The sequence below is a fragment of the Anguilla rostrata genome, chromosome 3 (genome assembly GCF_018555375.3).
Source record: "Anguilla rostrata isolate EN2019 chromosome 3, ASM1855537v3, whole genome shotgun sequence".
NCBI classification, from domain to species: Eukaryota; Metazoa; Chordata; class Actinopteri; order Anguilliformes; family Anguillidae; genus Anguilla; species Anguilla rostrata.
Window position 1 is genome coordinate 13,428,299 of NC_057935.1, and position 17,778 is coordinate 13,446,076.

Here is a 17,778-nt window from a genome sequence, read left to right on the forward strand (position 1 = left end):
CTTAATTTAATAACATTACATCATTGCCCTCCACCCCCACCCCCACCCTTTTTTGCTTGTTGCGCAAACGGTTTTTATGCTAAAGTTGGTTCCTCGATCCAGAAACCCCGGATCAGAGATTGCGCTCGCAAATTGACACGAGGCAGATCTATTTTCATTTGGAGCTGCTGCACCTCAGGGCATACACACCACACACACACACACACACACACACACAAGCATGCACGCACATACAGGCGCAGGCGCTCACAAAAGAAGGGGACAATTTTAGCGACGCCTATATCCTAGACAGCGTGTTTTGGGACTGTGGGAAGAGGCTGTGTTTGAAGTGGAGATATACTTAATAACTACATTTAACAGAAAGGAGATTTACTGTACTTACATGGGCAAGATTAACCCCACAGACAAAAGATGACTGATAAACATTTTTGTTTTCATTTCCTGCAAAGCAGAAATTGTGGTTGAACAAAAAAAAAATACATGAGAGGATTTGTTAGATGGCACAGTGAATCAGATGGCTTCTGTTGAATGTGCTTGATGAATATGTTAATTTTCCTAATTAATATTCATTACTTTCCAAAACATGCTGTATACCCTACTTTGTCTGCTCTTTTCTTTCTAAATTAATAAAAGCGACTAATCTTTTCTGGCGCTTTCGGGCTGTTTCCATGAAGATTGTGTGGGGAGGCGACGTGAGATAATCAAGCCCAGTTTGGTATGGAGAATGACCATGGACTGAGGGAAGGAATAACAACCCCTCCCCCTTGCCCCCATCCCCTCACCCTCTTTTGCTAATCAGACAATTAGTTGTTCTGTTTGAAACGCATTCAAACACAATTCTGTTTGACTGGCCCGTTGGGAGGCAAAAGTTTAAGCCGGGCTGTAATCAGGGGGCAGGGTACTTTATTGATAAGATATCAGCAGATAGGCTAACCCCACGCAGCTGGGAGCCATAAACAATATTATCACGGCAGCCCCAGGGGAAACCCTTTTCTCTCTTCATATTGCATACATTTGCATTTCTGTAATCTGTCTATGGACACAGGTGGAAGCCAGGCAAATACACTTTACTTTACACACCCTTGTGAGTTTGGCACCCGGTTTCCTCCGTGCCCTCACACAAAGGGCAGCGCACGCGGGTCACCAATAGGGGGGGCTAGGGAGGGAGAGCGGTAGTTACGCGGGACAAGCTCAGCAGTGAGTAAATGGGTGTGGCCAGGGTGTATACCACAAACACAATTTTTGCATGAGGGTGTTGAACTCTAACCTAAGAAACAAACAAACAAAAGTTCAAACGAAGGCCAGTCACTCAGACACACACTACGTGGGTCTATTGTTTCAACACACTGTACCTGTTTAGACTTAAAACATGAGAGAGGCCCCAGGTGTTTTTTTTTGTTTGTTTTTGTTGTTGTTGTTGTTGCTTTCTTTTCTTTGATGATCAGCATTTCAGGTCGTCCCAGTTAAAATATTCTCATGGGAGAGATGAGAGATGAAGTTTTTTTTGTGCTTTTGGAAAATTTGACCAGAAAACTGTGCTATTTGCCAACTGTGAAGAGGAATGTTTACGGTGGCCTCTGCACCTTTCCCATTGGGGGAGAAATGATAAAAGGAGAAGAAAAAGCAAGGTTTGGAAACAATAAAGAAACTTACAGCGCAGTTACCTGATAGCGTTCTAAAGAGAGGCGGAGACCAGGACCTGCAAAGAAAACAGGAGTCAGGCTATGGAGGCAACACTACACATCAGGGGCTCTAGGGCAATACGGGAGAGAGAGGCAACGGAGGGGGTATGACCGAGGCGAGAGAGTGTCCCAAAGAGCAGAATGCCTACCCCTCCTGGTGGGAGAGATTGGGGGGAACTGTGTAAGATGGGGGCACACGCTGCTGAAAGGAATTTCAGAATAAAAACCCCAAGGAAAGAGTCAGAATTGGGGTTGTACCAGTAGATGAGTAAACAAGCTTTGAAGTGACTCTGGATGTGAAGCATTACAGCTTGGCTTTCTTATCGTGATTCATTTCAGGCTATGCGGGTTATCTGAAAGCTTTCTTGGCTATTATGCCTAAAGTAATGTTCCACTTAGCTAGTTGCTCTATCAACAATTGACAACTGATGGCACAGCAGGGCATAACATTTTCTTTCCAACCTTCCAGCACAGGTGTGGAGTTTCTCTGAAAGGAAGCAGTTACAATATCCAAACAGTTGCTGTTAGTTTGCTGCAAACTTGCATGACACAGTTATGTTTCATGGATAAACTCAGATTTCTACTTTCCTGAGACTTGGACAGGTGTTTTAGGGTAGTACGCGTGATAGACAAATATTGTTCATAATAACAATGTGGTCAGACTGGTTACCCTCTCACGTATCTGTATCCTTTTTTAAATTGCACTTAAATCTATGGCAGCTTGGCTGAAGGCTATATTACTTGTCTGAGAAACTGAGACATTTAAGAAATTCAAAGGCAAGAAAGCAAAAAAAGAAGAAAAAAAATCGAAAACTATACGTACACCATTAATTGAGCCACTGGCATGAACGTATTTGCTTGGATGTCCATCAGACACATATTTAATTCAGGTCACTAAGTCCTGATGTTGATTGTTCCTGGTTTTAAACTGTAGTTAACAAGACGTACTGTCTAATGAAAGAGAAATAACAGCGATAATGTGGCGAATCCCTCCTACAGCCTCTCATCTGGCTGTCTGCTCTGGTATTTGAGACAAGCTAATTGCGGGTTTTCTGTTTCACAGTGGAGACATGTCACCCCCCTGTCCACCGGTGGGGCAGAAAGACGGGCAAGCCGAAAAATTGCGTGTCGTGAAAGGAAATATCGCGGCTCGCTCGTTATCCCATCCTAGAGCAAATCGCTACCCGAACGAGGAGCCTTTGAACCGATACCGTCTTAATTTAATCTCACTTAAGTATGTGCTCGGTAAGACTGTAAGACTGTGCGGGTAAATGCTGGGCAAAGTAGGCGTGTGCTCTGAGTCTGTGAGAAGGGTGGGGGGCCGGTAAATTTGTTGCCGGAGAGAGTACATCCGGCCTAGGATAAAGCACAGGGGCACAAGCCAATGCACTCTGCATCTTAAATATTTAATGCTTTACTGCTGACATTTTATTTACACTCCTACGGTCCCAGCTTCCTCAGCGACATTATACAAGCCACAGGTTCTCACTGCAGGGCTTTTAAAGTCTTTTAGAGAGTTGCATGTTTTATAGTCAAAGCCGGCTTCACTTTCTGGATGTTTTTTTTTTTTTTTTTTTTTTGGTCTTCGTGTCTGAGCTTTTACATCAAAAGTATACGGTAAACATGTGGAAGTTTGGTGTCTTTGAGCAGAAATAAATATTCATGAATTCAAAAAAGAAAATTTGTGGGCTGCATAAGATGTGGTAATGAGTTTATTTAGATTTTTTTTTTGTATTTAGTTAGTATTTGTTTGGATACTTCTTTGATGACATGGAGAAATTGGGCTAAATGTCTCTAGCCTTGATAATGTCACTGTGTTGATAGTTCATGTCAATCCACTTACTTGTGAAACTTGTGTTTTTGTGAAAGAGGCAGGATTTGGTACATGGCTCCAAACACTACAGAGAGCCCAAAAGGAGAAGGGGATAAGATGACCTTCAAATAGAAAGCAATAACCAGGACTGAGCCTCAAAGCTCATATGTCTGTTTTTTCAATAATCTGCATCGCAGGACACTATAAAAGGAATCGGGGCTCTGGCTGTTTTTTCCAGCATCACTGTAGTCTTTGACAAGCCTCGAAGAGGACGTTGGCCGTCGTAGAATTATTCCCAATCTTTCCGAACCTACGACTCACGTAATGAGCAGAAGCATCTCATGCCTTGGTGAATTCATCTTTAGTGCCGTGGTTAGAAACATCTTATGTGACTCCTCGCCTCATTAAAAACGGTGCCCGCCATGTTCAAACACGGAATTAAGATATCTTCAGCATGTGGTAAAACTCCATGCATGTCGCAAGTAGGTTGTTCAATTTGTTTAGTGTGAATATAAATGGAAAGTGTAGGATTTACAGCATCTGCTGCAAGTGCATCTTCTGACCCATCTCCAGCCCCTCTCACAGTCCACGGGTTTGGGAAGCAGTGCTGCGCGCTGAAGAGGAGATACCGGAGGAGGCCTGGCGTGCGTCTGTCCCGGGCTTCCCGAGGGGACGGTCTATTTAATTAAAGGAGACATGAAAGATCAGAGGGGGCTTAAGTGACAGAGGTTCGCGGTGGTTTTTTGGAGAGCCTCTTGCGGGAATTTGAGATTGCGTCTGCCGGGATTCCTGGGCTCTGCTCTCCGTGATAAGGGGGAAAAGTCTGGATCAATCAGCTGTGATGTTAGAGCAGCCCAGGAAAATTTGTTGTCCTCGTGTTCGTGTGTGTGTGTGTGTGTGTGTGTGTGTGTGTTTGTGTACAGTCTTGCGTGACTGGGTGTGTTTTAACATGGTGCTAGTTTTGGCGCATGAAGGATGTTTAGTATATAATGAGTTTGCTTTTTTATTACCAAATAAGAAAATTGATGGTAAGGAAAGAAAAAAAAATGGATTCTGCTCAACTTTCCCTGGGCAAAGGGAACATTTGTGATTGTCAATATCCCTGCTTGTGCTGGCTACAGAGTTTGGATGCCCTGCTCTTCTGGTTGTAATGGGCCGAGGGACAGCGCTGTTCGTATGAAATTTCTGGAAGCTAGTCGATAGTAATTGTGCCGATGCAGAGCACCGCTCCTCTGGGAACTTGTGTCATTTAGAATTGCACTCAGCGAACTTTGGCCCACGAGATAACTCTTTATTTCCTCTCCACTTTCCCAATCCAAAGCCACAATCCCTGCAGTGTCATTTCTGAAGAATGACAGCCGATTTTCCAAAAGCCCTAAAAGCTGTGTTGCGTTTGTTCCAATACGTGTTATTAAAAGTCTTTTTTTTTTTTTTTTAACTAGTGTACAAAGCTTAAAGCAGCTTCATCAAGTTCTGCTACCACAGCAGTGTGACCTAATTCTAAGGGAATCGACCGTGAAATGCAAGTTAATACGGGGCACAAAATAACATTATTGTGAAACATGGGGTTGTGGAAACTGGTTGACTTATCAGGCTGCAGAAATATTACTGTTCTTATGTTCTTCAGACCAGACGCAAGAGATTATTTTCGGAACAAATGTTTTTCTCCCTAAGTATTAGTGTCGTACCGTGGTATGAGATCACACATGGAAAAGATGTGATCTGAACTCCATCTGTTAGAGGCTGGTACTGTGCTAAGGATGAATGAGTAATAAAGGGTGCAGTTTGAACTAAAGCCACCGAAGAGCCGTGTACAGCATTAAACTAGATTCATGCGATACAGCTGCACGCATGCTAATAGAAGCACATAGCATTCACAATGTCCTCTCTGCTGTAATCAAACTGATGGCATCAACCTGTCTGGGTTAGTCGCCCGGGTAACTACGGCAGCCAGCATCATACCTGGTTGATATCTGAACCTGGGCTGAATACCAAAACCGAGAATTCTGCCTCGCCTCTACCGGAACAAAAACGTTTGTACCACTTTTCAGCAATATCTTCTCTTTCTCTTTCTCATTCTCTTTCTCCAAGGAAACTCCCTAAAGTGCCGAGAAGCCCAGAGAACTGTGAAGTGCACAGTTTTTTTTGAATCCTTAATTACAATGTTTCAAAATCACGTTGCTGTGGATTGGATGGAAAAATGTGAACACAGACTTTTAGAGATGAAGCACAGAATGCCATCTGTGTTCAAGGGCGGACTTTTCATCATCCATTTTCTGCTCGATAAGCTCAGATTAAACATTATCAGGGGCAGAACAATTCTGCTGCAGTAGATTTGTTGACTGTTCGACATCTGCTTAGATATCATGTGTTTGATAAGATACATTTTTTAAGGATTTTTGTTGTTTTCTGTCGCTGCTGTTACTGTTATGGATTTTTTTATTGTTCCTGTTCTTGTTTTTGTTGCAGCATGAACTAAAATGTTAATAAAGTTGATGGAGGAGAGGTGAATTTTGAGATATAGCCTAAACAGAGAGAAACAGAGGAGCAATAATAAGCTTTTTTGTTGATTTCTTTTTCCAAACACAGTTGTTTACTGAAACAAGCAAGCCCCTCCTGAGAAGTATATTTAAAGAGAACATTCCAGAACACAATATTGGAAAAAGACCAGCCAGGCTCTAATTTGTGGATGTGTTTTGTATGTCATCCCCATTAAATCAGTTTTTTTCTTCTGAGAATATACCACAAGGGGAACATGCAGGGCTATTTAGAATACACAAGTAAGATATGCACACACACACACACACACATACACACACACAAAGTATTTTTTTCTTAAACAAACAAATTATAAAAGCTGGCAATTGAACCAGTAGAGTAAGCCAGGAAGAAAGTAAAACTTGTCAAAGAGAGACTTCACTCTGCATGTCAGGGCAGGCTGACTAACTTGCAGGCCTGGGTTTGTGGTGCTGTGTTGGTGGGTGCAAATTTCCAAATGAAAGTATTCTAATCAAGCATTTTCAGTATGTCTTCCAGAATCATTACTCATGGGCCAAAGTGCTCTTTTTCTGATGACGAGTCCAGCATTTGCTAGTTTGGTTTTATCCCAAACACACGCACACACACATACACACACACACAGACAATGGAGGAATGCATGTCTGTTTCATTGCTAGTACTGTGTGTGTGTTTTTGTGTGTGTGCTGCTGGCAGGTTTCAGTATTTTTTCCACAATGGTGTTACAAATGTTAAATTGAAAATGACTCTGTGTGAATAGGAAACACGGACAGTTTAGTTGTTGGACAGTTGTTGTATGATAGTTTTTTTTCCGTCACTGCATTTATTTTTTATTACTCTGCGTCTGTTTGGATGTGTATGCATAATCCTTTCATTCAAACATGAACAGTTTGAAATAATCAGTTAAAAGAAAAGTGAAGTGGCTAATTAAAGGGATCTGGCATTGATGTGGCTGACACTGACATTGGATTGCATCTTTGATGAGTCATGTTTTGCCACAGTAACTCAGACTTGTTTTGCCACAGTAACCCAGGCTTGTGTCAGCTTTACAAGAGCCTTGCCAGCAGCACATTTACATTAGGAACTGATATTGTGAATTCAAGGCCTTGAAATTCAAGGAAGCAATTAATGTTTTGGTGTAAGGAGTGGGTAAACCATCTTCCTTCATAGCTGGACTAACAGCAGTGCACTGCAGGCAGTCAGCTCTGGTCAGTTTCACAGGCTTAGGCTTGTATCTTGGAGCCAGGCTTGGGTTTGATTGCAAGGCCTGCATTTATGTTACATTTTAAAGCTATTTGAGGCATGGCACTCAAGAAATCACACGAAGGAGAAATTGAAAGACCAGTGCCAAGACCAAACATTATCCTTTTGTGAAGCTGCAGCCCAGAGGATTCTGTAAAATAAAATAAAAAAACACACCCCAATTCCCCCAGTGCTTTGACCCCCAGACTTGCTTTGAGAAACTCACATGTTAGTCCTCTGAATAATGCACAACATGGGAGTTCCTCAAAGCAAGTCTGGGATTAGGGCAGCTAGGTATGTTCTAAGATGAACAATTTGGGTAATTTACTGCATGATAGCCGAGTAACCATTAGCATGGGGCCATCCAGTGTGTATTCCCAAAACTGTGGTGTGAAACTGTTCCGAGGAATGCCTAATGTCAACAGCTACTTGTCCTATCCTCTGAACAGTCCTCTGGAATCTATTCAGTTGTCCGTGCCGAGTGGGGTTGCTTGTCTGTGGCCCTTTTAAAGGATGATTTACAGGCACTCGGCTACGACCTGCATGTCAAACCTTAGACTCTCACTGGCAGTCATTTATTTATTTATTTTCTTTAAGAAGGAAAGCAAGAGAGTCCACCCTCCTTTTGTTTGTTTTTTTTGTTTTGCTTTATTCAGACAGGCAGAAAGAGGCAGAGAGGGTAACAGGTAGAAAAGGGACCGCAGCTGAGAAATTGCCATGGCAGGGATCTGGTGCCGGGAGGGTGGGGGGTGGGCGGTGGTTAGGGGTGCTACATCATGTATGGCTGAGAGTAGGCTCTCCTATGGGCTGTGCCACACGTCTCGCCCCTGGCAGTTGTCTTTGTCACAGGAGCCTCCGTGAATGCATTTTAGAAAGTGCATGGACACGACAGCAGATCTGCAGATCTGATGCATACCGTACATCAGCCACGCCACTCCGTTTGCCATTTATGCTGAGCATGCAGGCTGTTGCATTATTTATGGTTACAGTTATCGTCATGAATAATATATTTGATAAGGTTCATCCTTCAGTGCGCACCGCTTACCTGCTTATCTCTTTACGGTCTCTACCTCTTGACCTTTCCACTGAAGTTCCCCATCACCCCATCCCCTGTTGTTCCACTGCGGTTCTACCAAGGTCTGCTTCTCTGTTGATCCTTTGTCCTGTTTCATAAGTATTGAATCAGAAAGATGGCACTTGTCACATCACCGGAGAAAGCTAAATCAGTCTGGGAGATGGTAGACTGTCCATATTTCCATGATGATAGAAAAACAAGGTTTGATGACATGATTTCTGTTGGCCTAACCACTCCTCCTCTCCCTTATGTGTGCTACAGGTTCCAGGCGGGGAAGGGCCTAGTGATCTACCCAGAGATCGGGGACAAGCTGGACATTATCTGCCCCAAGGCGGACGTGGGTCGGCCGTACGAGTACTACAAGCTGTACCTGGTGAAGAAGAACCAGGCTGATGCCTGCAGTACCATCATGGACCCCAACGTGTTGGTCAACTGCAACAAGCCCGAGAAGGACATCAAGTTCACCATCAAATTCCAGGAGTTCAGTCCGAACTACATGGGTCTGGAGTTCAAGAAGAACATCAACTACTACATCACCTGTGAGTCACCATCTATCTATCTATCTATCTATCTATCTATATATCTATCTATCTGTCTGTCTGTCTGTCTGTCTGTCTGTCTGTCTGTCTGTCTGTCTGTCTGTCTGTCTGTATGTGATCAACCTATTTTGTTATTTATTCCTTTATTTGGTGAATATACTCATCCTGATTTGCTTATCAGGTCAGTGCACACACAGTGACAGTGAATGTGTAGTTATGAAGCGTCCAAACAGGATGCTAGTGCTAACACAACTGGGAACTCACGGAATCTCATTGGCGTGTTTAATGAGCAGGTGCGTAAGTGCATTTCTGCCTTTCTTTACTGTATGTGTGTAACGCTGAAAAATTTGGAATCAGCTCAGCCACTGTCCCCTGGGGGAAAGGCAAGGGTGGTGTTTATTGGCAGCATGCGTCACCTGTGCCGGCTGTAGGCCACCTCACTTACCGTACAGACGATCAAACGCGGTTAATCTACATTGATATTGCAATAACACGTTAGACATTGAAATGTTGTCCTGGGGCTTTTTTTTTAATTGGTGCTTTTTTTGCCCCATCATGTTAAACATAAATACAGCATGTAAAAACAGTTTTGCTGTTTATTTTCTCATGAGATTATAAGAACACAATTGTGAGTGAGAAACAAGAAACCGAGTCTGGGCTTTGAATGACAAATCTTCATTATCTCTGCAAACACCAAACATTTGTATGTGTTGCTCTTTTCTGCAATTTTCTTTGTAAATATTTGCAAATATTAAGGCAAATATCTTATTGAAATGGTAGATATAAAAATATATAAATATCTCTGAAATTTAGAAATGTGTGACATATTTATATGTGAAATTATGTGCCCTATTTGGTAAATATTTCAGGCCAGGTCCTGTCTCTTGTTCAGCTGTAAAAAAAGAATAAAATAAACATATTTTCAAGGCTCAATCAGTTTCTCCATTGCTGAGATCGTGGTACAAATAGGTCAACACAGGTTGAGCTGTCCTGATTCTCTGTGTTGCATGGCAGCCAGGGCAGGTGACAGGGCTGATTACCCATACCCCCATCTAATCCAGTCCCAAGGGCCTCTCTGTGACACATCATGACATCATAAGGCAAGATCAGGGACTGTGATCCCATGTCATGTGACGATGTTGGCTGCCTCTGTGTATGGGGTGCCTCAGGCTGACTTCAGACGGTTTCTGACTAGTTTTGTCATTTCTTTTCTTAATCTTTTGCCTTTTTGATCTGAGGCTCTTCCATCGGACAGATACATTTCTCAACATGCTGGGGTTTCTCAAAACTTCCCACCTTCCCCTTTCGAGTACAAAGTTTGACCATTCCACCAAAAATGATGAATGTGACAGTGCTAATGCTATTGGTACCGCTGTGGAAACTTAATATAAATAATTTGTGGCTTTGGGCTCTTGCGACTAATCAGAAGCGCCCTGCGAGTCGAAGGTGCGAAAAGCTCTGTGCTTGCTGGAGTGTTTCGCGGCGCATAATGGCTCTAGTCATTCGGGTGTTTCGGGAAACTCAAAGCGCGCTGGTGTCGAACGTTAGCCCTGTCACGTGTGCTCGGTTCCTCTGTAGCCCCGAGGACCTGGGCCTATTTTCTGCAGCCTGTATGCTGGGGGCTCAGGATTCTTTTAGGATATAAGCATGCGGCGCCAACCCTTTAGCCTTCCTGTTGAGAGAGCATTTCAGACGTGACTTATTTTAAATGAAGGAGCCATTTTTCCACTCCTGAATTTTCTCCTGAACAGAATAAACAGAGCAGGGTCCCCAGAAAAAAGAGTGCCTTGATTAGAAACATTCGGAAAATGTATAAACCGTGTTGGTTTTATTCATTAGCTGAGCTGGGATATCAAGCCTGTCACAAAGGGCTTGTTTGCTTTTTACCCGGCATACTTAAGCCTCGTGTAGCTCCACACATTGAAAAATGTTTGTCTTTTGGAAACTTGAGTAAATGTGAAAGGATGATATACTTATCTGTGATGTTCTCTACAATTCAACCTATTCCCACCTGTTTATATGCAATACTCAAAGCAACACACTTGTACTTTGCTTGAGAGACTCTCTGGGTCTGATTAATTGTATCAATCAGCTTCCTTGTTTGGCTTCTGGTTTCGGAATGCAAGTTGTTAACGAGGACCTGTCACATACAGTGTGCAGTGTCTGTTTAATATTACTGACATGACACTAACTGATGATTGTGTTTAATCAAATTGACGAAATCAGATAATTCAGAGTTTGGTGTGCAAAACGTGTTAATCAAATGAATGAAATAACACTTATCATAAAACTGCAATAAAAATCTTGGAAACAGTAATGATGTGCGTGCGCTACGGAGATATGCAGCTTAACTGCAATCATTTAATTACACTATGTGTGCGGATGTCATTATTGAAGTGATTACTAAATAAGTAGAAAATAATGCGAAACCGTTACTGCGGTGTTGTGACAGATATGTCAGTATGAAGTATGAAGACAGGCCACCCTGACCTTTGGCTGTTGACCTTTGACCCTCAGCTGGTCCAGGCACCACAAGTCTTCCAGCTCTTTAATATGTGTGCTGCTCAGTTGTGTTCACTGCATCGGCTGGTGATTGAGGATTGCAGGCTACTGGATTTGGCACCTCTTCTACGTGTTCTTTTAAAAAAAAAATGTGGAATCTTTTTGTGCTCTGTTACTGAAAGCCTCAACTTATGCGGAAAAACCAGTAATATCAAGTTTTAATTGTATCAACCCTTTCGCGTCAGATATTTTTATAGTACTTTATTTCGTAATCATGTATGTTTGTATGTGTATATGAGCTGTGTATGTTTATATTCAGTTTATTATTAATTGTCAACTACACAAGATCACAAGTCCTGAAAACTCTTTTAATTCATACACAGGGTTGTATACACTTTCTCAATTCTCATGTGGCTTTGTAAAAAATAACATAAAAAATGATGACACTTAGTCATCACATTTTGCATAGCCTGTCGTTTTAAGGTCACATGACTTTGTTATGATAAGGTCAGAATGGAGGAAGGGAGAAACGCAGGATGAAAAGCCCTGTGGCAATTTTCGTACTGACCTTGATAGGAAAGTCAGCAAAGAAAAACAAGTCATGCGTCAGTTCCCGAAGATGGCTTTGCATGATGAAATCGATGTTTAGAAAAAAAAAAAAAAAAAGAGGAGAAAAATACTAGATTTTTAAGGGCATTGCTCACACGTCAGGGCAAATCGACACAGACAGTCGATCTTTTATGGGTGCCGCGGAGCGGTCTGAAGTGATTGTGACCGCGGCTGGAGCTGTTTCCGCGAGGCAGCGGGAGAACGCGCCGCGGCCGCAGACGGGCCCCATAAACGCGGTTTTAGCGGGTGAGGGGCGGGAAGGGGGCGATGACTGACCTCGTTGCTATTTCTGCCAGATTATCTCCCGATGGTTGAGCTTGCGAATGCTGGGATTGACGCCTGGGCTGGCCAGCGCTGTCCGTGATTCACTTCCTTTTAGGGATGGCTGGTCTCTCTCTCTGTCCCTTCAAAGTTCCTCTCTCCCATCCTTTCCTTATACTTATTTTCTCCAGGGTGTGCCAAAGATGTTCTTTACTCTTTTTTATATTCCCCTCATCCTTTATCAGTTTGTGTGTGTGTGTGGGGAGTGGTTGTTACCCACTAATCTTAACTGTGGCTGGCCCATTTAGGGTTGGGATGTGGGGGAGGGGGGGGGGGCAGTTGGGATCAAGGAACCAGTGTCAGGCCTGATTGAAGAATCGGTCCTGTTAAAAAGTCTGATGCTCCTGGGAACAAAATGCTCTCCCTGGTCTGTGTTTTCCCTGCCTGGTCGTGCGCTGTTCTTTCAAAAACCGCTTTTCAAACATTCTTCTGCTTGAGGTTACTGACTACGGCAGATGGCATTATGCATGGTGAATTGCGCAGCGCACACTTTTAAAAATGTAACATCCATTTATTCGGCTGGATATTAGCTGAAGCGCATTCAGGTTAAGTGTCTTCTGCTGAAGGGTAAAAAGATGAGGGTGTGAGTCCTTATGCTGGATTTGAGTGTGTACCCTTCACGTTTCCACTTCACTTTCCTTACTCACCTGCTGTGTTACTGCTCTGTTTTTTCAGTTCTTTTTTTATCTTTACTTGTCTTTACTTCTGCCGTTTACTTCTTCTGGAAAGGCACGGAGGGGGAACCATGCTGTCAGGACCTTCCCAATGCAGCTGGCCCTCAGACAGGCGAGGGAGTGGGCGAACACACCCACAGCCTCCCCCCTCCTACCCCCACGCTACCCCACTGAGCCCCACTGGCAACCTGCCCCCCCCTCCGCTACCCCACTGAGCCCCACCCAACTGCCCCCCCCCTCCGCTACCCCGCTAAGCCCCACTGGCAACCTGCCCTCCCCCCCCGCTACCCCTAAAGCCCCACCGGCAACCTGCCCCCCCCCCCCGCTACCCCGTTAAGCCCCACCGGCAACCTGCCCCCGACCACCCCCCACCCCCCCGCCACCCCGTTGAGCCCCGGCCTCAGCCGATCTTTTCCGCCGGCTCCACCGCTGAAAATGACGTGAAGTGACGGACGCCTCTCTGGCCAGGCGGCGAAGGCGTCATCGCCCGGGCAGCGCGCACAGCGCCCCGAGGCTCTTGTGATGTAGGGACGGCTGCGGCGTGTGGAGGAAACCAGGACGGTCTGCATAATGAGCGTTAGAGGATTAAAGGTCAAGGTTAAAACTCCCACCAGAACAGTGGGTCATCTGATCAAATGCTGCTCTTATTTCAATTAGCCCCATGAGCCCGGAGGATATCCTCTGCTTTTCCAGCTGCAGCCTCGTGGTTGATTCAATCAATGCAGTTTGACCCGCTTGTCTTTGTGCAGACACCGATATGCGCTTGCCTATATCAGATGCAAGTAAACGTGAATGAAAAAAATCATACATTTCCCAGTCTTATTCCAGCTTGGGCTTTACATCACAGAATTATTTTATGGTATTTAAATTCCGTGTTTGCAAAGAATACACGATGACTAGGCTAGTGTTGAAATTTTGCATCCATCCATCCTAGTTTTCCGGCCTGGTCCTAATTCCCTGAGCCTGCAGTGCCTGTGATTTCTCATGAGCTCATTCTCCTTTTCCAAATAATATGTGAACGAATCCCATCTGCGCATCTCAGAAGTGCCAGCTCACCCCCTGTATCAATTCATGCTTTGCATATCGCAGATGACATCCAGCGTAACTGTAAACCGCTGAAGCTTCCTAGGGTATGGCCCATTTATAGCTGTCCTCGTGAGGTCATATGCGATTATCGTTAGAATCATCATTATCATAATGCACTGTATACAGCATGGAAGCTCGCTATTAGGCTACTTCGTGAGGACATCTGTTTTCGTAGCATTTGGTTTCTCTATGTTTGGAGAATTCCTGGATATTTCCCCCGCCTTGCTAAAAATAGCATCTCATTGCATCAATGTGTTTGTTTCTCCGCATTCAAACTTGATGTTCCTCAAAGCAGTGTGTCGAGTTAAATCTCCTTCTAGGCCACGCATACACTCACACGCACAACTAAGTGCACTCTCACACAAACACACTCGCATAAACACATGCATACACACACTCTCACTCTTGCACGCAACACCCACACATGTACATCTGCACGCACGCTTCCTTCATGGTCGTCTCTACCTCTTCCAGTTTGAATCACAAAGGATTTTAATGTTTCGGTCGAGCTGCAGCAGTCCAGTACGTAATGTTGGGGACTCAACTGTGAAGCAGACAGGACGAGCCAGGGCCCCAGAACAATATCGCGAGGACAGATGCTGAGACGGTCCGGTGCCCGCCCCCCCCCCCCCACCCCGGAGCTTGTTCCTCTTTCATTGGCGCTCGTGGCTCTTTCGGCAAGCACCCCCTCCCTGACCAAAAAAACCACAAAAAGAAAACGAAAATGGCAGTCAATTATGACGCACCTTTGCTTGGGCCTAGCCCCCCTGTAGCGCGCGACCGCGAGCAGGAGAGGATTCTGTTTGATCCCACCCCCTCCCCCCGCACGCCGGGAGTGGCGGCTGCATGAAGGCCCCCTTTTGTGGGAGCCGTTTCGCCCGCCCGAGCGTTCAGGAACATGGAGGCGCATTGGAGCAAAGCCTGTCGGTGAGTCCGGGGGTGGGGGGGGGGGGGGGGGGGGGGGGGCGCTTCTGCCTCCCATCGAGAGGCTGTGTTTCTGCCTCCTATGCCTTTGAAGATGTTTTAACTCTCCACTCTTAGACGCGGTGCGCTTTCTGGGCTTACAGTCGGTAGTTTAATGAACATATAGATCAAATTAAATATAAATTGGCAGCAGGCGAAACGGGCTTTGCAGTTAGCCCTGCGATTAATGAGGTCCTTAAAACGAGGAGACTCAATTCCCTTTAAATTGTGCTCTGTCTTCACCTGGAAATGCAATAGTAATTTTAAGCACACGCGCGCACACACACACACGCGCGCACATGCACACACACGCTGACACACACACACGCACGTGCATGCATATCCACGCGCACACACACACACCTTTTTGGACAAATTTTGAAGTTATCATGTTATCTCATTGAGTTAGGTGGACATTAAAATGGTGGCTAACATAATTATATCAAACCTTGCTTTGCAAACACACTTGTGCTACATTGTCGATCATCGCACTTGCTATAAAAACCAGGATCCCTGATATGTTTTTTATTACACGTGCCCCACTTTGCAAAGAGTCAAAACTGTCAAAACTGCAGTATTCCAGTTCATAAAACAGGACTGAAGGCTGAATTTTATGCTTCTCCAATGACCTAGAATCCCAGGCTGGTTGCAATTAAACTCGTTCTGCACCCTCCGGTACGCCTCCTGCAGTGTTGGAGTTCAGCTTGGAGCTCTTTGGCGGTCACATCGATTAAGGGGGTGACATCACCTTTTCTAGATGCCACGATAGGCCCAGTTTGCAATGCGAATCAAATGCATTTACTGTATTTTTCATATATTTTGTGACCTGTAGGCATTTTTTCATTTTTTTAAAGCAGTTTTCACATGTGCAAGAAAAGCATTAAATAAATACATATGGTATATGTAAGAATATCTTCTTCTTCTTCTTCTTCTTCTTCTTATTATTATTATTATTATTATTATTATTATTATTAGTAGTAGTAGTAGTAGTAGTAGTAGTAGCAGTAGCAGTAGCAGTAGCAGTAGTAGTAGTTCTAGTAGTAGTAGTAGTAGTAGTAGTCAAAGTAGTAGTATAGGTAGTATACTGCCCCCAGTGTAGAGATTCTGCAGTTATCTTTTAATATTTGTGACCTGGTGTAGAAACCATTTAAAGTCACTGGATGATATTTGTATGCACAAGATGTAGTACTGTCCCAGTTACCAACATAAACACAATGCAAATGCAGCTTTATGTGTGTTTATTGGTAAATGTAGCAAACTTGGTAAACGTCCTGCATCCTCCAAGCCGAGCCGGCTCAGTCTAACTCAGAGAAACTTCTGGAGGGTGAACTGGTGACTTTCTGTTCCAAATAGCTGCCTGCGTGCAGACCCTGTCTCCTTTATCTCATCTGTGAGGTGGTAAGGAGTGGAATGGCCTTGCGGATCATGCTCTCGTGTGATGACGCAGAGCTGTTGAAGTGTTTTCCCCCCATCTCTCCGGGCTGTTCTGATTTATTCCTCGCCATACGCGGCGCTGAAACTCATGCCAGGTTTGCAGATCCCTATTTACAGATTAACGGGGAGGAGAAGCATTAGTTGGCAGCGGCGGGCCTTGTCACATTCATGGACGGGATCCCACCGCATCTGGCCCAGATGGGGCCCAGAAAATCCCCCCCCCCCCCTCCCCCCCGGAACGCTCCGCGTGGAAATGGGGCATCGTCATGGAAATCTGTGGAGACGCCAGGCCGGCCGGTGATGTCATCCGTTCGGGAAGGCGCTAAACGCGGCCCAAAGCCCCAATCACTGTCACCGAGTTTGCTCAGGGCTGGGCGGAGATGGGATTTGTGTTTCCCGAGCACAGAATGGTTTGTTTGGAGAGCGGTGTGAACATCCAAAGTTGGATTTGGGGAAGCTGCTAAATGGCAAACAGACTGAAAGCGGGAGATTGGGGCGGTCTGTGTCCCTCGCGCGCGTGGAAAGCTGGGACTCGTCTTTCGGAACTCTGTGTGTCCTTTATCACGCGGCTTCACACATTCGCCTTCGTCTTTAGTAGAAAACGATGTGAGATTTCCGCTCACTGTTTTCAGAGAAATCAGCTCTTGAGAAATGTGTGGGCATCAAAGTATTAGCTGTGAGTCTGAAACCTGTCATCCTGGAGACAACACTGTAGAACACTTTATTAGAATTTTTAAAAAATGATAGTAGGAAAGCAGGACTTTTTTCCTGTCAGAATAATAGACCACTGTCCTGTCAGCCCACTTTACTGCTGAGAATGCTTTATGAAACACGTTATCAACCAAACATAAAAGGAAACAAATTGTTTTTTTGATTATTGGGAAAAAAAAAGATTTAAAACTGCCAGTAATTTGCAGGACCTTCACTGGTGTGTAAAGAGTTAATAATTTAAAGTAATTATTTGTTCCAGGTCTGAAAGCACAAAACAGGCTTGTTACGTGAGCACCTCTGAGAAATAGGTTGATGTGCTCATAGGGCTAAATGTTCTGCCGCACTCAATGTTGAGAGAGTGTTGAGTTCGTTATCAGAGACTGTCAAAGCGTCTGGGGTGGGTGTACGTGTGGGTGGGGTGCAGCGGTGACTGTGTGTCCCCCCCCACACTGTTTAGGTGTGCTTCCAGCACTCAAGTGTTTCATCGTTGGCAATAACCAGCTGCCAAAATACATATATTAATATATTTTTTATAAATTTATAAAAATAAATTGTTTTGGAAAAAAAAAAACAAAGACTGGCGTAATGAAGTTGTAGTTCTGTAAACATT

General features: G+C 44.4%; 1 protein-coding gene across 1 annotated transcript in view; it reads left to right on the top strand.

Moving 5' to 3' along the window:
• Window positions 1–17,778, top strand: part of LOC135250247 (ephrin-B1-like) — an 89,740-nt gene that overhangs the window by 37,329 nt on the left and 34,633 nt on the right. Inside the window, exon 2 of the mRNA XM_064326345.1 lies at window positions 8,591–8,868. Within this exon, the coding sequence (XP_064182415.1) occupies window positions 8,591–8,868 (278 nt within the window). The remainder of the gene's footprint in view (window positions 1–8,590; window positions 8,869–17,778) is intronic.